We start from the raw sequence: 22,126 nt of genomic DNA, 5'->3' as shown, positions 1-22,126 counted from the left end.
GCCTTCATCTTGACCTTTGAGGGTGATTCATTGCCTGAAAAGGTCAAGGTGATGGTTTACCGCTGTGACATTAACCATATGTCCCTCCCCCTATGCACTGCTTTATGTGCTGGAAATTTTGGCACATCTTCCAGCTGCACTTCCAGTGCCACATATCAAGACTGAATATGTCCTCTGCTTCCAGATACTCCATGTGCGCCTCTTCCCACTTGTATCAACTGTGGAGAGCAACACTCCCCCTGCTCACCAGACTGCACTGCACTCCAAAAGGAGTGGAAAATCATGGAGTACAAGACTCTGCAATGCTTTAGGAGCAATGCCCCCTCCAAATGCAGGGGACATCAGTCCCCCCCCCCTCCCCCCCCCCTCCCCCTTGCCCTCCCCCCCTCCCTCCAGCCAGAGAAGCAACAGCCTCCTCCGGCTCCTCTTGTGCAGAAGGGGTCCCTTGCAACCCTCTCTCCTCTCTCCCATGGTCTCCACTAATGGCACAGCAGATACTCACCAGTATCTAAAGGAGCCAAAAGCTGCTGGATGAAGAGCTTCACAGTCTTCCTCTGTGCCTGAAGCTACTTTGAAGAAGTCCCCCCAGCAAGCTCCTAAAGAGAAGAGAGAGGGCAAGCAAACAAAAAAGTCTGCTAAGAAATAGGACCCTTCAGTGACCCCACCACCACCACTCCCCACCGACTCTGCACCTGAGGATGACTTGGAAATCTTAGCATCACCTGAGGAACTGGATCTCACTGATGCCTAATCCACAACAGAAATGGATACAAATACTCAATCGGTGACAGCATGTGTCCCTGAGGTGTAACCTGCCTCCTAAGTACTTCATGCCTTCCCAGCCTCATGATAATGTCATTCTCCAGTGGGATTTCTCCGGTTTTTTCCACCACCTGGCTGATCTATGGCAACTGTTAAGTTTTGCACCTGCTTTCTGCATTGCCCTCCAGGAAACCTTGTTCCTGGCAATGCAGACCCCTGCCCTCTGCAGCTATAGGGGGTATTACAAGAACCATAGTGACTATGTTAGAATGTCAGGTGGAGTTTGTGTCCATATCCTGAACTCAGTATGCAATGGACCTGTGCCCCTTCAAAACTCTCTTGAAGCTGTGGCTGTCAGGATAAGGAGAATGCAGGAAATAACTGTCTGCAACATATATCTTCCTCCAGACGCTGCAATACCCCTGAACACATTGGGTGCACTGATTCATCAACTCCCTAAACCTTTCCTACTTTTGGGAGGTTTTAATGCCGATAACCCTATGTGGGGTGGCACCATGCTTGCTGTCCAAGGTAGAGATGTTAAAACTTTCCTGTCACAACTCAACTTCTGCCTCTTAAATACTAGTGCTCCCAAACATTTCAGTGTGGCACTTAATCGACAACTGTTTTATCCCTCTGCAACCCAGGAGTTCACCCATCTGTCCACTGGGGAGCCCACAATGACTTTTGTGGTAGTGACCACTTTCCTATCTTCCTGTCACTCACCCAGCACCATTCCCATGGACATCTACCAAGATAGTCTTCAAACAAGGCAGACTGGGAAGCTAACACCTCTGCTGTCACCATTGAATCTTCCCCAGATGGTACCATCAATATGGTAGTTGAGTGGGTCGCTAGAACGATTGTTTCTGCAGTGGAAAACAGAATCCCTTGTTCATTAGGGTCCCCCTCGCGAACATCAGTACCTTGGTGGTCGCCAGAAATCGCTGAGGTCATTAAAGAGCATCAGCGAGCTCTACAGCAACATAAGTGGCAGACTTCCTAGAGCTTCTACTAGTTTTTAAATAGCTTCATGCCTGCATTTGCCAGCTTATAAAAAGTCAGAAACAGATACATCACCTTCCCAAGTCTGGACGAAGATCAGATGTGTTTGTGAGTACAAGACCCCAACCGATGTCACTGGCATTAATATCAATGGTGTGTTATCTACCAATGCAAACACAATTGCTGAGCACTTTGCTGAGCACTATGCTCGAGCCTCCATTTCGGAGAATTATCCCCCAGTATTTCGCACCCTCAAACGGCGGATTGAAAGGAAAGCCCTCTCATTCACTGAATGTCACAGTGAACCTTATAATGCTCCATTTATATAGTGGGAGCTCCTCAGCGTCCTTGCACTTTGCCCCGACACAGCTCCTGGGCCAGATTGGATCCACAGTCAGATGATCAAACATCTCTCATCCGACTACAAGCAACATCTCCTCATCACCTTTAACCAGATCTGATGCGATGGTGTCTTTCCATCCCAATGGTGAGAGAGCACCATCATTCCAGTACTCAAACCTGGCAGATACCCCCTTGATGTGGATAGCTATTGGCCCATCAGCCTCACCAACGTTCTTTGTAAGCTGTTAGAATGTATGGTAAGTTGGCGGTTGTGTTGGGTCCTGGAGTCATGTGGCCTACTGGCTCCATGCCTCAGTGGTTTCCGCCAGGGACGCACTACCTCTGATAATCTGGTTTCCCTCGAGTCTGCCATCCGAACAGCCTTTGCCAAATACCAACACCTGGTAGTCATCTTTTTTGATTTATGAAAAGCTTACAACACAGCCTGGTGACATCATATCCTTGCCACATTATATGAGTAGGGTCCCCAGGGCCCGCTACTGATTTTTGTCCAAAATTTCCTATCGCTCTGTACTTTTCATGTCCAAGTTGGTGCCTCCCATAGTTCCCCACATATCCAGGAAAATGGGTTCCCGCAGAGTTCTGTATTGAGTGTATCTCTATTTTTAGTGGCCATTAATGGTCTAGTAGCAGCTGTTGAGCCATCTGTCTCACCTTCTCTTTATGCAGATGACATCTGAATTTTGTACGGCTGCACTAGTACTGGTGTTGCTGAGCGGCGCCTACAGGGAGCCATTCACAAGGTGCAGTCATGGGCTCTAGCACACAGCTTCCAGCTTTCAATGTGAAGTCGTGTGTAATGCACTTGTGTCAGCATTGTACTGTTCATCTGGAACCAGAAATTTACCTTAATGATGATCCACTTACTATAGTGGAGACATATTGATTCTTAGGACTGGTTTTTGATGCACAATTGATGTGGCTTCCTCATCTATGTCAGTTGAAGCGGAAGCGCTGACAGCACTTCAATGCCCTCTGCTACCTGAGCAACACCAACTGGGCTGCAGATCGCTCCATGCTGTTGCAGCTCTACAGATCCCTTGTTCAATCCTGCCTTAATTATAGGAGTCTGGTCTATGGTTCAGTGGTGCCCTCAGCATTGCGTTTACTCGACTCAGTGCACCACTGTGGTGTTCGACTGGCAACGGGAGCTTATAGGGTAAGTCCGGTGACCAGCGTTCTGGTGAAGGCCAGAGTCCCTCCATTGAAGGTTAGGCATGCACAACTGCTCACCAGTTACATTTCTCACTTTCATAATTCTCCTGAGCATCTGAATTACTGCCTTCTTTTCCCACTCATGGTCATTCATCTCCCGTATCGGAGGCCCAGGTTAGGGCTTACTATTGCGGTTTGCATCCAATCTCTTCTGTCTGAAGTGGAGTCCTTGCCTTTACCAACTCGAAGTCCATTCACGTACACCTCCACAGTTTACACCTAGGCCGAAGCTTTGCCTGTATCTTTCACATGTTCCTAAGGACTCAGTTAACCCCATAGCTCTCCGCTGTCACTTCCTCTCGATTCTTGACTTGTACTGGGCCATGAAGTGGTTTACACCAATGGCTCAATGGCTGATGGTCACGTTAGCTTCACGCATGTTCACAGAGGACATAGCTGGACAGCACTCCTTTCCAGGTGGCTACAGTGTTTTCACTGCAGAGCTGGTGGCCATTTCTCATGCTCTTGAGCACATCCATTCATGCCCTAACAAATCGTTTCTTCTCTATACTGACTCCTTGAGCAGCCTACAAGCTATCGACCAGTGCTACCCGTGCCATCCTTTGACAGTGACCATCCAGGAGTCCATCTATGCCTTGGGATGGTCCAGTCATTCCATGGTCTTTGTTTGGACCCCAGGCCATGTCGGAATCCCTGGAAATGAACTTGCCAACAGGCTTGCCAAACATGCTACACAGAAACCACTTCTGGAGATTGGCATCCCCGTAACTGACCTGCGATCATTATTACACCGCTAGGTTTTTCAGCTTTTGGAGACAGAATGGCATAATCTCAATACTGCATGCTATTAAGGAGACTACGAACATGTGGAAGTCCTCCATGCGGTCCTCTCTCAGGACTCTGTGCTGACTCCGCATTGGCCATATGTGGCTAACACATGGCTATCTCCTCTGTCACTGTGACTCACCTATGACTGTTGTCCACATCTTGCTGGACTGCCCACTTTTAGCCCCTCTGTGGTGGACTTTTAACCTTCCTAGCATCCTACCTTTGATGTTGGGTGACAATGCCTCAACATCAGATTTAGTTTTACATTTTATTCATGAGGGGGGGTTTTATCGTACCATCTAAGGGTGGACATTTAGCCTTCTCTCCGAGGCCACCACTCTCCCTCCATTTTAACTTTGTTGCACTTTCTTTGCACTTGTTTGTCTTAGTGGTTTTCTTTTCCCTACATGTGTTCATCTCGCCTTGTCTTTTTGGGGTGGACGTTTTAATGTGTTGCAGAGCGGCTCGCTCATCCTCTTTTATTATTGTGATCAGCCAGCTCAGACTATCTGCTCTATGGTTTTAATACCTTCTTCTACTTTTCCTTGTGGTGTATTATGTTTTCCCCATTTTTTGTTCGTTCCATTTGTTTTCTTTTTAGGTGTGGTTGTCAATTCCTTTTCCCCCTTTTACTTTCTCAAATGTACTGTGGGTGTTTTTGTACCTTGAGCCTTGCTTGCAGCAGGAAAAAGGGACTGATGTGCCTGTAGTTTGGTCCCTTTATACCCCAAACCAACCAACCAACCAGTAAAACATGAAAAATAGTACTCCAGCAGTGCATGAGCAGCACTTCTGTGTGATTATATCAGTCAACCAGGGCTGTGTGCTACTGCTGGAGTACTCCTTATTCTTCATATTTTACAGTTGATAAAAGAAATATTGCACTAGACAACTCTGGACAACATTGTCTAATGGACAGATAAAATTCCACTTTAAAAATCATTTTGTTTGTAACTGGAACCAGCCAACACTTTCCATTGAAGCTGATTAGGAAATATGTGAGAGCTGTATTTGTGTGGGCAGTCTCCAGCTAAATGTTGAAAAAAGAAATCATAAATATCTGTCAAGATGCCAGAGGAAATGCAATTGACAACTCTTAGGAGAGATTCCCCATGTACACCTGCCTTATCAACCTGTGTTACAGGGCAGCCTACACGTCAGGGGTAAGAAACCATTTTCCAGTTTCTGAAGTGGAAACTGCCAAGCACAACAGGCCTGTTGTGTTGGATTAGTATCACCCTGCTTTATCTATCTCCTTTGCTGGGGCTACATATGGATGAGCGTGCAGGAGGGAATGGACTGGGAGACAGGAGGCAGGAGAAAATGGGCAGAGAGAGGGAACAGCTGGAGATGGACGGACATGGGAGGAGGAGGAGGAGGTGGGCAAAGAGCTGGGGAGAAAGATACAGCCAGAGGGGCAGTACGAGGAGGAGATTGAGATGGATCAGCAACAGGGTTGGGGACAACGTGGACAGATAGAGTGGGAGGAGGAAGTGTGTGCAGTACATGCACCAAACATGTACACTGTGAACATGAAGTCATGGAAAAAAGGTTAGTGTGAAACATATATAAAGCAGAGAATATGTATGTATGTCTGGGAACTCTCCCCAGCCCCCAGACTGAAGAGGTTCAAATTTGGCACACAAAATAATTGCCTAGAGATGACCAACACATGGGCATAACACACTAATATTTACGGAGATACAGACACACGATGTTTTTTAAGCCCCTGCCATATCAACTGCCCTGCACAACAGGAGTGATGTGATGCAGCAGTATCGATCTGCTTTGCCAGGCAGCCTAAGAATCATGGGAAAATAAGTGTTTCCAAGCCCTCAGTGTGTGACTAGTACCAGCCTACTTTATAAGGTGAGGGGGGGAGAGGGAGAGGTGGACGAGTCAGGAGTGAATGGGTAGGGAGAGGGGGAGGGGGCAGGAGGGAATGTGTGTACACACACACACACACACACACACACACACACACACACACACACACACACACTCCTTTCCCTGAGAGGACAAACAAAGGGAAGTTTATAATTCTCTAGCTCTAATATTTATGGAGATACAGATGTGTGTTTTTAAGCTGCTGCTGTACAGACTGCTCTGCACAACAGGTATGTTTTGTGGGAACATTATTGACCTGCTTTGCAGGGCAGTCTACTCATTAGTAGTGGGAGTGGTGCCAGCCTACTTTATCAGCCTCTTTGCAGGGGCTACATGTGCAGATGAACTTGGGGGAAGATTGAGAAGGATATGGGAGGAGTTGAAGAGTGGGAGGGAGCAAGAGGGGAGAGGGAGAGAGGGGGGCAGAAGGGCACAGGTAGGGAGAGAGTGGGCAGGAAGGGATGTAAATACAGAGAGGGATGTGGAGGAAGAGATTGACAGAGAGAGAGGGGATGGAGGAGATGTGGTAGAGGATGAGATGGACAGAGAGAGGGACAGAGGAGATGGACAATAGTTGGGTGAGCTAGGGATGGACTCAGAGAGGGGGAGAAGGAGATGGACAGAGAGAGGGGTTGAGGAGGAGATGCAAGAGGCAGATGGAAAAGTGTAGAGGGGTAAAGGGCAGGCAAAACGCCTAGAGAGATAATGGGACAGTGGAAAAGGAAGATGAGGAGGAGGCAGTGGACAGATAGGGGAGAGAGAATGAGGTGCACAGAGTATTAGCACTGTGGGGCTCATAACCTCGTAGTTCCAAGACAAATGGAGCTACAGGCAAAAATGTATTTTTTCCAGTCCCTGGCGTGCAGGCATATAGGCTGCCCTGTACAACATGTGGATTGTCTTTAAGTAGTATCAGCCTACCTTAACACCCTGCTTTGCAGTGAAGCCTACACATCAGGTACAAGAAACAGTTTTAAGTCCCCAACACGTAGGCTGCCCTGCACGAGTGGCATGTTATGGGAGTATCATATAGGCCTGCTTTATCGACCTCCTTTTCAAGGGCTGCATGTGTAGATGTGCACGTGTGCAGAGAGGTATGTTTGACGAGATGGATAATGAGATAGGGATAATATGAGATAGACAGAGAAAAGGGGGAGGAGGAGATGGACAGACGGGGTGTGGTGGCGATGGACAGAGGGAGGAGGAGATGGAGATGTACATTGAGAGGGGAAAATGCAGGAGGCAGATCCAAGAGGCAAAGGGTTGATGGGCAGGTGGAAAAGGAAGAGGACTAGGAGGATATGGACAGAGGAAGGTGAGAAGGATATAGGCAGATGGATGAGGGATCAATGTGGTTGGAGAGAGGGTCAGAGGAGATGGAGAGAGAGAGAGAGTAGGTAGGAGTAGATGGACATACAGAGCTGAATAAGATGAGCAGAGAGCTGGGAGGGAGGAAGAGGTTATGTCTGCAATATATGGGTTGAATGTGTATACTGGGAGGGGGGCAAGGCTAAAATGGGTGGAGGGACAGTGAGGATGAGTGAGCTTCCATTCTTTTGATGGTGCACTTTCCAGATGTTATAGTCTGTTTTAAGAATAACTGGAGATAGGTGAAGAAATCTTTTACTGGAATGATACTGAAGTACAGTGAACAAAAAATAATATGAAATACTTTATTACAACAGTAATAATATTTTTAAGTAACAGTTTTACAGGATGTAGTTTATAACTACAAATATTACACATAAATAGTGGAAATACAGGTACATTTGGTAGATAAATAGGAACTTGTTTATTTAAGTGTGTACACATTAATGACTTTTTAATTTCTTTATCGATGTAATCATTGCTGCCAGCTTACGTAACCTAGCATATAAAAAGAAAAAGATGACTGATGCAATAGCAGCAATTACACACAGCACATCAATAAGCCACAGCTGCCAGAAGTTGAAGTCAAGTGATGGGCTGCGCATGTGACGTGTCCCGTTGTGGCGGAGCACGTACTCCAACCACCATATTGCTCGATCCAGTGATGGCGCTTGGTGCTCACGATAGATGACAGACAACTGCTGCATGTTTTCCTTGTAGCTGTGCATAGGGAGAACTGTTTTACTCTTATAGGACAAACGCTTAGATTTTTATTGTCCTTGCAAGAACATTGTTTGTATAATTCAGCGAACATTATTTACTCATCAGCAAATCTTTAGACTGAAATATGGCACATTATTTATTGGAATTATAAGGGCAGCAATACTCCATAACTGAGTTGGTGTAAGTTGATCCCTGAGAGCTGCAGTGGGCTGGGTGCAGCAGCTTCATTTGCCCACCTCAATTAATCACATAAAGCCATTTTGTAAATGTCTCTATGACAATGCCTCAGTTTTGTCACATTTCTATAAATGGCTACTGTTTCCATCTGCAACCATTTGCACTTCACAGTTGAAAGCTCACAACTGTCCAGCTAGGTGTCAGGGATCATCTTATGTCAACTCAACTATTGGGTTTGTAACGAGAAGCTAAAATTAACACCCAGTGTTGCTTCCAAGTTACTTACTTATCTTATTTTGCATATTTAACGTGATCTGATTAGGGCCATGAACCCCTCTGTCACATCAGACTAGCATTTCACACCTATAGTACTTTAAGAAATAATGATTTAATATGACAAATACTTTCAAAATTATTTTAATGTCTATAGCGACAAAGTAAGTAAGTATACTGACTTTGATCAGTTAATATTGCAGTACTTGTATTACTGATACCGCTAATAATGGTGGTGGTGGTGATGGTTATGATAATGATGATGATGATAATTATAGTAATAGAAATAATAATAATTAGAATAATAATAATGATACTGGCAGATAGAAAAAGAATGTATAAGTGTACAAAAAAGATGTTTTCTTGTATAGCAAGTCCTGGGGAAAGGAAATTTAAGGAGATTGCACCAGTTAAGTATACTGGGAAATGAGGAAGATCTGACTGGAAAGAAGAATGTACAAGGGTAATGAGTGCATACAGAGGCAAGGTAATCATTATTGTTGCCTTAGTAAGTATGTTATTAACTGTCTTCTGAAGCTAGGGTTGTTATTCAGTTCTCTAATATACTGCTGAAGGTTATTCCAGAGTCACATTCCTGCTACTGAAAAGGATTTCAAGAAAATTTTGGAATGATGGAGTGGGACAGAAAGGATTTTACTCTGATGGGACTGTGTGTTTCTCCCATGTTTCTGTCACGTTGTTCAGACAAGAGGAGAGATACGGGGGATAGTGTATGTGCATAAGACAGTTGAGAAGATAGAGGGTACAGAAATCTCTGCACACAGCCAAATAGCTGTGCATATATTGGCGAAATGTGGTCAAAGAGTCAAACACCACAGATATAACAAACACAGGCACTCATAATCCAGGTGCCATGAGTTTTCCTAAGGAAGGTCTTGCAGGATAACATCACTGTAATCAATGATTGTAAATATGAGTGTTCGTACAATTTTCTTTTCAGGTCAGGAGGGAAGAGCTTCTTATATTTTTGTAGCGCATGGAGTGACACTGATGCCTTCTTGCACACTGCAGTTAGGTGCTTGATCCAATTTAGATTTTTGTCTACACTGAAGAGCCAAAGAAACTGGTATATCTGCCTAATAACATGTTGGGCCCATGTGAGCATGCAGAAGTACCACAACATGATGTGACATGGACTCAACAATGTCTGAAGTAGTGCTGGAGGAAATAGACACCATGAATCCTGCAGGGCTGTCCATAAATGCGTAAGAGTACGAGGGGGTGGAGATCTTTTCTCAACGTACATTGTAAGTCATCCCAGATATGCTCAATAATATTCACATCAGGGAAGCTTTGTGGTCAGCTGAAGTGTTTAAACTCTGAAGAGTATTCATGGAGCCACTCTCTAGCAATTCTGGATGTGTGGGGTGTTGCATTGTCCTGCTTGAATTGTCCAAGTCTGTAGGAATGCACAATGGACATGAATTGATGCAGGTGATCAGACAGGATGCTTACATATGTGTCACCTGTCAGAGTCATATCTAGATGTATCAGGAGTCCCATATCACTCCAAGTGCACATGCCCCACAAATTACAGAGCCTCCACCAGCTTGAGCAGTCCTCTGCTGACATGGCTGACATAAGGGGTCCAAGGATTCAGGAGGTTTTCTCCATACCTGTACATGTCCATCCAGTCAATACAATTTGAAACAAGACTTGTCCGACCAGGCAACATGTTTCCAATCATCAACAACTCAAAGCTGGTGTTGACGAGCCCAGGCAAGGTGTAAAGCTTTGTATCATGCAGCCATTAAGGGTACAGAAGTGGACCTTCAGCTCCAAAAGAGCATTCAATGATGTTTTGTTGAAGGGTTCACACACTGACACTTGTTGATGGCCCAGCATTAAAATCTGCAGCAGTTTGCAGAAGGGTTGCACTTCTGTCAGATTGAACAATTCTTTTCAGTCATCATTGTCCCAATCTTGCAGGAACTTTTCCAGCAATGTCATAAATTTGATGTTTTATTAGATTATTGATATTCACAGTACACTTATGAAATGGTCGTTCAGAAAAATCCCCACTTCATTGCTACCTTGGAGATGCTGTGTCCCATTGCTCATACGCCAACTATAAAACGACATTCAAACTCACTTAAATCTTGATAAACTGCCATTGTAGCAGCGGTAAGTGATCTAACAACTGCACTGGACACATGTTGTCTTATATAGGCATTGCCGACCTCAGTGCCGTATTCTGCCTGTTTACATATCTCTGTGTATGAATACACATGCCTATACCACTTTCTTTGGTGCTTCAGTGTACTATTACTCCTATACTCTTTGCTGAAGGAGAGAAGTTGATATTTATTGCATTTACGGTTAAAGATGGTCGTGATTCCCAATATTTCAGGCTAATGAGCCTAGATTTACCAACCAGTACCACTTGGGTTTTGGACGAGTTGAGCTTGAACCCTATATCCTGCACCCATTTTGATGGCGAACACGGGTTGGTATTGAGATTCTCTATAGCTTTCTTCAGGGTTATTGGTTTTTCACTTAGACAACTAAAGATCATCAGTGTACACATGGTATTTGCATTGGGGCAAAACTGATGAAACGTCATTGACGTTCAATGAAAAGGATATAGAACCTAATACCAAACCCTGGGGGACACCTGACAGTACCTGCCTCCACTGTGACTTTATAGTGACAGACATGACACTCTGCTGGTCAGACGTCAGGAATGAGCAAAATCATTGCACTGCACTTGGTGAGCAATTTAGGCTGCTAAGTTTGGCACATAAAATGTTGAAGTTGACAGTGTCAAAGGCTTTGTGAAATTAAGAAACACATGATAGTCACCTCTTTTGCATCCTTGGCAAGATCCAAGTCATCTCTTATCTTTATTAAGGCACATGTTGTGCTGCAATGCTAACTGAAAGCTGATTGGTATTCATCTGGTAGTGTGTTCATAGTTAGGTAATGTGTTAGCTAGTCATAGACTATATATTTTAAGACCTTGGACAGTGCAAAAAGAATGTAATTAGATCAATAATCAGGGGGTGCTGTGTCAATGTTCTTTATGGATAGTGGTGTAACTAGTCCCTGTTCCAGTCCTCAGGGAAAATGCTTGCAGTTAAGAAGTGGTTGTAGATATCTGTTACAGTGGGCAGTACTGATTCAATGAAAGCTTCGTAATTTGGGCTGTGATGCCATTGTGTCCGGTAGATGTTGATCTGATATACAAAATGGGTTTTTAGATGGTATTGCAAGTAACATGCTTTTCATAGAATTTTTCATGGTTTCTGTCACCTGTACCCATGAAATAATCAATGAGTCCCTGTTTTATTTGTGGTTCTAGGTAAACTTATGTATGAACAATGTAATATACATGCTTTAGAACTTTCTTCCTTGTTCCTTTGTCCTTAGACTTTATTGTCTACCAGCATGTAACTCAGCACATCATTTGTTGTTCTGTCAACCGAAATGTATGCTATTGAGAATTATGTATCCTGGCCTCTTCATTTAATGGAAACAAAGAACTAAATACAAATATCTCACCATATTTCGTATCCTCACTGAAACATATACTTATATTCTAAGAACAGCTATTTGGTCAGGCAGGAGAGGATGGGTAGTGTTTGATGATGACCCTCTAAGAAACTACCCAATAGTACAATTCAAAGACATTAAATTTTATGTTTAAGACATTAATTTAGTAGTTGATCTTTCTAAATGCTACTGATTTATCAACACTGCTGTAAATATCTTACTCATTGTAACCAAGGCACATGGTTGCAAACAAGTTACATACATTTCCAAATAAATGAAAATTTGTTGCTTTTACCTAACAAACAGTTCAACCAGCAATGAAGTTATGGCCACCTTTTCTCTATATAAATACTGAGAAGTCATCAAATTTTATTGAAAATTTCTTAAAGATTCAGAGTTTTTGGCTAAAGGAGTATAGCATACATCCGAATTAGAAATGAAGCATTAAAGTGATGGACAAAAACAAAGAGAATTTCAGAAATAAATGCAAAAGATTAAAGTTTAATGTTCTGTTAAGAGTGATTGATGTGGGAAACTTGTTGTGGTCTTTTCACAGGAAACATCCTAACATTCATCCAGATTGCATTAGAAAAACTATGGGAAACCCAAATATAGCTGACCAGATGTAAGATCAGTGTTTTTACCAGCACCTCAGCTTGCTCAATTACTTGAGTGAAATACTTTTCGGTATGATGCTGCATCACACTGTGAACTAAAGTGACATACGAGTCACTGTTTAACCAGCTTTCAGTGGTCTTCTGAACATTGAAACAGCTCTGATTACCATATACATGGTGTCTCAATTCATATGTCATGTGGCAATCCATGAACCCTTCTAAGGCATAACTGCTCTATTCAGAGAGCATCTGAGAAGTAATGAAAAGCATGGAGGGAACATACAGAAGGCTGTTGCTTGTATTACACTGCAGATGATTGGCAACAAATAGAGAATTTTGCACTTGTTACCAGAAGCAATGTCTCCTACTGACAATCATTGATCCAAAATGACTGTATCTCAAGGCTGTATGTTTATATGTTTTCACCTGTCTCTTAAGGACTTGCCACTCACTAGATATATACAAATGCCATAGCTCATGGAAAATCACATTGCCTGCAAAATTCTGACCCACTGTGTCCCTTCTGCATCCTTCTGAAAGGAACCATTCTTACATTAGCCTTACGTAAAACTTAAATTGGGATTTCCATACAGAGATTCAAACTGCTGTCCTCCTAAACCCAAGTCTAGCATCTTTCTACTGGGCTACTTCCCTTAGTCAACTGAAGTGCTAGTTCTCCTGTTGTCACATTCAGTTGCTCATAATCTGAATGTCACCTTCATATGCTTTCCATTGTGTTGTTAAAAAATCTTGAATGGTGCAAAATTAACAGATTATTTGTTTCAGTAATCCATGGATGGCACAGTTGTGGATAATTCTTGCTTTTTGGGTGCCAGTATGAAACAAAGATATTTTGGTGTAATTACATGCTCAAAAGAGGAGAGGTCAGATAGCGGTTTAACCATCTTTCTTAGAGTACTACCTTACAGATGTGGCCAGATAAGTTATAGGCTTTCATGACCAGTGTTAAGTTTAATATAATCCTTTTGGGTATAATACCACTGCATACTATAAGAATGAAATAAAGTAAAATTAAAACAACCATTTGATCAACTTTCAGTGGTCTTCTTTAGGGCCCTAAAACTATTTATTTTATTCCATTTTCATGGCTTGATGCAGCATTACTCTCAAAAAGATTTTATTTATGGTGACACTCGCTGTTGCATCAATATACAGCATTATTCTAAATTAGTTACTTATAAGTAACAGTATATAATTTTGAAACCATGGACTGATTGTTATCTCAGAGCTCTTCAGACCTTGCATTGTGTTCTCAGCTTTTTATCGTATGCTTCCAGATGTCATGCCATTTCCTCTTATTTGGAAACAATGCATGATTGCACTAACAATGGAGATGTATACTGGTAAGAAGATGCTTCAAAATGGAGTATCATGAAGCTCTGCCTTGGGTAAGGACTATGAAAGCATGGTATGATCAGTTTGTGGAAACAGTTTTTGCACCCCTCGATAGAAAGGTCAATGTCACCCACAGGCAGCAGGCTCTTGCACATCTGGAGAGAAATGTTGTTGTTGTTGTTGTTGTTGTTGTTGTTGTTGTTGTTATGGTCTTCAGTCCTGAGACTGGTTTGATGCAGCTCTCCATGCTACCCTATCCTGTGCAAGGTTCTTCATCTCTGAGTACTACTGCAACCTACATCCTTCTTAATCTGCTTAGTGTATTCATCCCCTGGTCTCCCTCTGCAATTTTTACCCTCCAAGCTTCCCTCCAATACTAAATTGGTGATCCTTTGATGAATGTGTCCTACCAACCGATCTCTTCTTATAGTAAAGTTGTGCCACAAATTCCTCTTCTCTCCAATTCTATTCAGTACCTACTCATTAGTTACATGATCTACCCATCTAATCTTGAGCATTTTTCTGTAGCACCACATTTTGAAAGCTTCTATTCTCTTCTTGTCTAAACTATTTATCATCCATGTTTCATTTCCATACATGGCTACACTCAATACAAATACTTTCAGAAAGGACTTCCTGACATTTAAATCTATACTCGATGTTAACAAATTTCTCTTCTTCAGAAATGCTTTCCTTGCCACAGCCAGTCTACATTTTATACCTCCTCTACTTCGACCATCCTCAGTTATTTTGCTCCCCAAATAGCAAAACTCATCTACTACTTTAAGTGTTTTCTATTTCCTAATCTAATTCCCTCAGCATCACCTGATTTCATGCGACTACAGTCGATTATCCTCATTTTGTTTTTGTTAATGTTCGTCTTATATCCTCCTTTCAAGACACTGTCCAGTCCATTCGACTGCTCTTTTAGATCCTTTGCTGTCTCTGACACATGATATATCTAATGTGTAACAAGAGGAAGCCCCCATGGAGCATTTGTAGAAAGGAACTTGATGTTCTGTCAGTTTCAGAACAGAGAATAAATTACATCAGGTAAGTAAATCTCCTGTCTTATTTAATCCTACTTGTAGATACATAATTTTGAATATTGTGGATGCTGAATGATTTTGATAGACATCATAAGGAGTAAACCAAGTTTTTGGAAATGCTTAATATGAAAGATACCAGGCAATTGAATGATGGATGGTAAGAAAATTTCAGTATAGTTTTGAAATGTAAATATCTTGAAAAGAAAAATAAGATGAACGCCACAAAATAAAAACAAAGGTAATGGAATGTGGTCGAATTAATTCAGGCAATACTGAGAGAATTAGATTAGGAAATGAGACACTAAAAGCAATAGATGAGTTTCCTGTCTGGGCCACAAAAAAAAACTGATGTTTGCCACAGTACAGTGGATGTGAAATGGCAACTGCCAATTCCAAAAAAAGCACATCTGAAAAAGAGAAATATGTTAATATATCAGAATGCACTACTGTACAGAACTGAAAAGTGGATGATTAGTGGTTCAGATAAGAAGAGAATAGAAGTTTTCAATGTGATGCCACAGAAGAATGCTGTGGGTTAGATGGGTAGATCAAGCACCTGTAACTAAAGAAAGGGGGTATTGAATAAAACTATGGAAAAAAGAAATCTATGGCACAACTTGATTAAAAGGGGTGGTTAGTTGATACGATACATCCTGAGATACAATGGAGGGAAATGTGATGGTTAAGAATTGTGGAGGGAAACCAAGGGATTAATACAATAACAAGATTCAAATTAATGCAGGTTGCAGTAGTTACTCAGTTATGAAGAGGCGTTCACAGAATAGAGTAGCGTGGAGAGTTGCATCAAACCAGTCTTTTGTCTGAAGACTACAACTACAATAATAATAACAACAGCAGCAACAAAGTATGGAAAACATGATTTACAATGGGAAACCTCCATTACACTAAGTCAAGTAAACCAATAGAAATATAATAATAGTATCTACAAGAAAATAAAGAAAGAGAGAGGAATAAAACAGTAATGATCACAAAGTATGCTTGCTTTGAACTGGCCTTGTGATTGGCAGTGCAGTAAGAGAGGATAAGAAAAATACTTTCACTCTACAAGATGAATTATTGATTATGCTCATGGTACTCATGGGGATGAAATGAAGAGGAAAGTTTAAAACTAATCATGAAAAAAGGTTGTTGCAAATGATCCTATTGAATGAAAACACAGAAAGAAAGAGAAGTATTTGTTAATAATTAGAGTGATCAGTGCATACAAGATACCTCATACATACCTAGACTCTTCCAAAACAGTCTTGACTGCATGTATCAGTGATTCCTTTGTGAGATATTTGACATCAAGACGTATGCCTATGCCTGAAGCAGCCATCTTAGCAACATTGAGGGGCTGGTCACCAAGGAAAGGGATACCTACTGTGGGCACACCAAAGTATGCTGCTTCATTCATGCTCTGTAGTCCTCCTTGCGTCACAAACACACGCACATTAGGGTGAGCTGTGAACAAATAAACTGTATTTTAGTATTAAACAGATTTAGCTATTTAGCCAGACCTCAGAGTATTATACTGTTAGGGGAAGTCAAAGGTAACAGAATATGAGCAGAAAGTTACTGATATTTCATGTCTTAGGCTTGGCCAGTTAACATGTCATGAAGAAAAGGGAGTGAAGCTCTTCTGAATTCATTAAAACAGTAGCAGCCTGTAGCACTGTCTGCACACTAAACTGTAATACTTTTACTACTGCCTGTAACATGATAGACGAATACTATTATTATTTGTTACAGTATTGAGGACAAGAAGGACCTGTACTGGAGTATTGGACAGGCTTGGGCTTCTGACCAGGTTAATAACAACAGTTCTGCTAAGAACACCTGAAATATTAAACTAGCTGATAGTTCTTGAGTAATGGTGCCAAGAAGAGATAACAGTGGAAATGAAACATTCCTATATGACTGTATATTGGGTCAAACTGGTAACAGGCAACAAATATTCTTTTCTGACACACTCAGAAGAGTGATCTGTACCATGGCCTAAAATTGTGCAATTCTAGGGATTGTACTGATTGTGCAATATTGAATACCAACAATAATAATTTTTATTATTCAATTCAAATGTTTCTAGGGAAAGATTTCTCACAATTTTCAAAAGACTTAGACCAGAGTAGAATGGAATAGAATAGAATGGAATAGAAGTTTATTGTCTCTTAACATACAGTTTCAAGCCATTGACTTAATGCACAGGAGACTTGTCAAAACACAAAAACTAGTTTCCAATTTTCTTTATAATATCAGCAATATAGTATATGATACTGTATAATTAATTAATTAAGCAATTAATAATTTTTATTCAAAAGTAACAAATTTTTAAAAGTTAACAGTCCTAGTACTTGCTCTCTGTGAGCATACAAGCTGTGGCGGGAGATTAGAGTGGCAATTTCCTGCTGCAAAGGATGTGGCTGGTGGTTGCTACAGAGCCGTGGCAAGCGGCTAGAATTTATGCAACCATGGAAAAACCCAAGCGCTTGGCAGGGGCATGTATGAGCATGTTTTCGTGCTTGGAGGAATTTATATTCCAGAGAAAAATTGATAAAAACAGAAGTAAGAGTGACACGGAGGTGTGAGTTGACACTCATGGACAGAAAAATATGTAAAGCTAAATTATCTAGAAGCACCGCGAAAATATATAATAGTATAAAAGTTATTGTTCTCTTAAAAATTGTAAATTTATGAAGGTTCAAAAGCAAATATTTTGGCAATGCTTTGGCCAATTAATATAAACAAAGTGTTTACAGATGCGGCTAGTACAGCTGCATCGAGCAATCATAAATAAACAAATAAAAATACATACTTAATCACTCATATACCTCATTAAACTTTAGAATGCTGCCACTAGTTTCGTCTCTTTATTTATTACCAGCCTCTCTGTCGAATCCCATATTCTGACCTCTCGTTCAAAAATGATACTTATTCAGCTAAATGAACAACATTGTTTCATACGTAGGTGTATAATGTGTACAAGGAATACTAAGGGTCAGATTATGGTGCCAATAAGCTTGGATAATTTTGGGGAAGATGAAGTTAGTCTTCCAAAGGGATTACTGATAGCCATGTTAGAGGTTATGGAAGAGGAAGAATATAGAGGATTATAGGATACAAGGTAGACTAGAGCGAATGGTCAATAAATCTGCATTGTGAGAAAAAGTGAAGCATCTTAAGGGTAAAGATAGATCATTAATGGAATTAGTGTTATAATGATATAAGGATTTGTGCAATCCACAAGGAATGTTACCTGCTACACCAGCCATACAGCATATAATACTAACAGGCAATCATTTACCAATGTTTAGAGACAGTGTTCGGTACCTAAGCATTTACGACCTTTAGTAGAGCAATCTGTGGGTCAGCTGTTATCAGACAGGATAATAGAACATGGTGATATCCATGGTTTGTGAGTATAGTAATTGTATTAAAAATGTCATGAGATGGAACAAAGAAATACTGGTTTTGCTGTGACTATAGATTCATAAATGAAAAAACAGTAACAGATGTATACCTGGTCCCTAATATTAATGTTGGAAAATTTAGGTTAGTGAATGTTCTTTCCAATTCTAGATTTAAGAAGTTAATATCATCAAATTGAGGTACATACTGTCGACAGACATAAAACAGGATTTACCACACCTTCGGGTCGCTACCACCATTATAGGATGCCTTTTGGATTGAAAAACATGCCAGGTATGTTTCAACATTTATTAGATGGAATCCTCGGAGGTTTAAAACCAAACAGATACATGGTCTATCTAGATGATATAACTGTATTCAAAAAAGGCCTGAAAGGGCATGTTCAGCATTTGGAGATGGTGTTTGGCAGGTTGAAAAGGCTTGACTTATGCTTTGTATTGAAAAGTGTCACTTTTCACAATCACAAGTGAACTATGAGGGGCATATAATTAGCCAAGAGGGAGTAAAGACAGATCTGTACCTTACATAAGCAGTACCTTGCTTTCTGGTCCCTCAGACAGTTAAACAATTACAATCTTTCCTTGGATTTAACAAATTACCACAGAACATTCATGAAGGGGTTTTCTGAAGTGACACAACCACTAAAAAGCTACTGTGAAAACATGTTGTGTTTGGCTGGGCATTTGAGTATCAGACAGCATTTCAAAATTTAAAAGATATATTAACATAAGATCCAGTTTTGAATTTTCCATATTTAACAAAATATTTCTTATTGTTGTGTGATGCAAGTTGTACAGCTTTAGGAGCATTTCTGGGCAAATCAGTGGTGGGGAAGAATGCCCATTTGCTTATGCATCTTGTCAGCTTAATAAGGCTGAGCAAAATTATTCTCCTACTGAAAAGGAGATGTTGATACTAATATACGATATTTCTTATTTTTGATGGTATCTATATGGACTTAAGTTCAAAGTGATTACTGATGATGTGACTTTAAAATGGCTACTTGGGTTAAAAGATCCTTCACGTCATCTTACAGGATGGGCTTTGAAACTAAGTGAATTTTAATATAATGTAATCCACAAACTGGGTGTTAAACATGGAAATGCTGGTACACTTTGTAGGAATACTGCAAGTCTCTGGATTTGATCTGAAGGGTCTGAAGAGAGAAAAAGCAAATGATAGTGAGTATCAGGTATGTTGCAAACAGTCACAGCTTGTCATACAAGATGGGATATTGTGTAGATCAATCAAGTGTGGACCATATGGTGTAGTTCCAGCAGCTTTGTGGGCGGAAGTATTACTGCAAGTATGTGATCATATGTTAACTGGTCAAGGAAATAAAAGGACAATGGCTAGAAGAGTAACAGAAAAGTGCTGGTGGAGGACAAATTGTGCTGATTTTCAGCAGTATGTCAAGAACTGTATTCCACATGCACAACATATGGATTTATGTCATCAAAAGATAGAATTAGAAAGAATACCTGAGTCTGATTACTTATTTAAAATGAAAGGAGCCAATGTTTTGGGATCATTTCAAGGAGTCACTCAGGTAAAAAGTATGCATTAACAATTATTGAACACTTCTCTAGGTATTTAGTAATGATAGCAATACCAGAACAGAAAGTGAGCACAGCAACTCACGCTATGATATATCATTAGATACTTAAATTTGGGGTACTGCAAGAGATTATTATGGATCAAGGGACAAATTTCATGTATGATCACATTAAGCAGTTGTGTCACTTACTGAAAGCTAAGAAATTATGTGCAAGTCCATTCCACCCACAGGCAAATGGTCACATGGAAAGAGTTCATAGGAATATATCAAAGATGCTAAGCTATTATGTGAATTCTCTACATCTAGACTGGGATGTGTTTTTAGATTTTGTGGTGAGTGCCCACAAGTCAAAAACTCACACATGAACTGGATTATCACCTTACAAAGTTTTGTATGGATACAAGATGCCATCTCCGTTTGATGTGATTCAACAAAAGTAAGAAAAGAAGCCTAGAAAAAGGTAAAATGGACCAACACAAAAGTACTAGAACTTCAAGAGTGTGCGGGGTTAAGTAAGAGGAATTTACCATTGTATTGAATAGGTCAATGAATCTTACTTGAGAATGCTTACATTCTGAAGGGTAAGCCAAAAACGTTTTTGAAGAAGTTTCGGGTCCTTACCAGATGGTCAAAGTAAAGTTACCTGTAAACTTAAATTTACAATTACCAAAATGAATTTCAGCAGTTCATATCAGTAGAATTAAACCTTTTCAAGGAGCCATAAAATTTATTAGAGGAGAGTGGTATGTTGCATGGCAACCTTGTACAAGGCAGCAAAGAATTAAAATTTTCTAAGTACCAGAGAAAAGTTACATTGTTTACGTTATGGCAGCATTGAAACAAGGTAGGTGTGAAGAATAACATTTCACCACCAGGTGTGGCACTTCTAGTGAGCTAGACATTGGACCTCAGCAGAAATGTGGAAGGCAGGGCAACTAGACAGGATCACATCACCTTCATTACATGTTGAAAGAAATGCTGCTGCTAATACAACAATGCATGCCAAGAGCTTTTACAAACCAGTCTTATACTACAACAAACTCATTAAGCAAGCATGGCTGAGTGAGAACCACTGGCACCTTTGTAATAGCGAGATCTATGTTGTCATAACAAGGGATTCAGGTAAACATTATCCACTACTTAGCTGCATAAAAACCTTAGCACTTTAACTTGTAAGGCAGTTTATCAGACTGATTGATGGCATTGTTATGTTTGCACTCCATTCCCTGATTTCAGTAAAGTGACATCTGGCACAAGTCTGCTTTAGATTTCCTGCATGCTACTGAGGGATAACAGCTGCTGTGGGGAGAGATGGTTACCTTGCCTTAATCACCAGTTGCAGAGTTCAACACCACAGTCTGCCACTGTCAGAGATGGGTGGATATAGGCATTCTTCCTATTCATCCTAGTTCAGGACACTAGCATTTGTGATACTTCAGTGGGTGGGCCAGGGCGTACCTAATCAGCAGGCCAGGATCATCTTATTACATGGCTACATGACAACCCTCATCATGGTTCAACAGATGATGAAGAATGACCAAGAATGGGGTATGGAACAGAGCAGCTCCCAAACCAGCATGTGTTAAATTCAACACATGCACCTCCTTCTCATGGCTGCAGCATCATGATACGGTGAGTGCCAAAACCACCATTTGTGGCAACCATCCTAGCAGCAGGTGATGAGGAATGGGTGTACAGCATCGGCTACTTTGAGTGGACTTGAGGCTGCTTATGATGCAATACATCGACAACCAGTGTCAACAGCTGGTTAAGACACAGCTTGTAACATAAGGAAATAAACAACTAATTCTGAATCTTCTTTCACTGTGCTTACTGGTGATAACAGTTCACCACCTTTCTTCTGAGAGAAACTGACAAGGAGTGAATTGGAAGATTATCTCCTGACACAGAACCACCTCTACTTCTGCCCTCCCAACAGTCACCTCTTACATATGACCCCATTTATGCAAGGGGAAAACCTTTAATGCTGTACCATTTTTGTTTCTGCAGAAGAATTTTATGATCTACACAGTCAAAAGCAT

The 22,126-nt window shown here is 41.0% G+C and overlaps 1 protein-coding gene across 1 annotated transcript; it reads right to left on the bottom strand.

Annotated features, from left to right (window-relative positions):
* Positions 1–7,832: 7,832 nt before the first annotated feature.
* Positions 7,833–22,046, bottom strand: LOC126469522 (UDP-glucuronosyltransferase 2A3-like). The gene is made up of 3 exons (XM_050096673.1): positions 22,028–22,046; positions 16,342–16,561; positions 7,833–8,109 (listed from the first exon to the last, which is right to left on the bottom strand). The coding sequence occupies exons 1-3, from the start codon at positions 22,044–22,046 to the stop codon at positions 7,833–7,835; spliced, it is 516 nt and encodes a 171-aa protein (XP_049952630.1).
* Between the last annotated feature and the right edge of the window lie 80 nt (positions 22,047–22,126).

The sequence above is a fragment of the Schistocerca serialis genome, chromosome 1 (genome assembly GCF_023864345.2).
Source record: "Schistocerca serialis cubense isolate TAMUIC-IGC-003099 chromosome 1, iqSchSeri2.2, whole genome shotgun sequence".
NCBI lineage: Eukaryota > Metazoa > Arthropoda > Insecta > Orthoptera > Acrididae > Schistocerca > Schistocerca serialis.
Note: the sequence above shows the minus strand (reverse complement) of the source record. Positions and strands in the feature narration are given on the sequence as shown.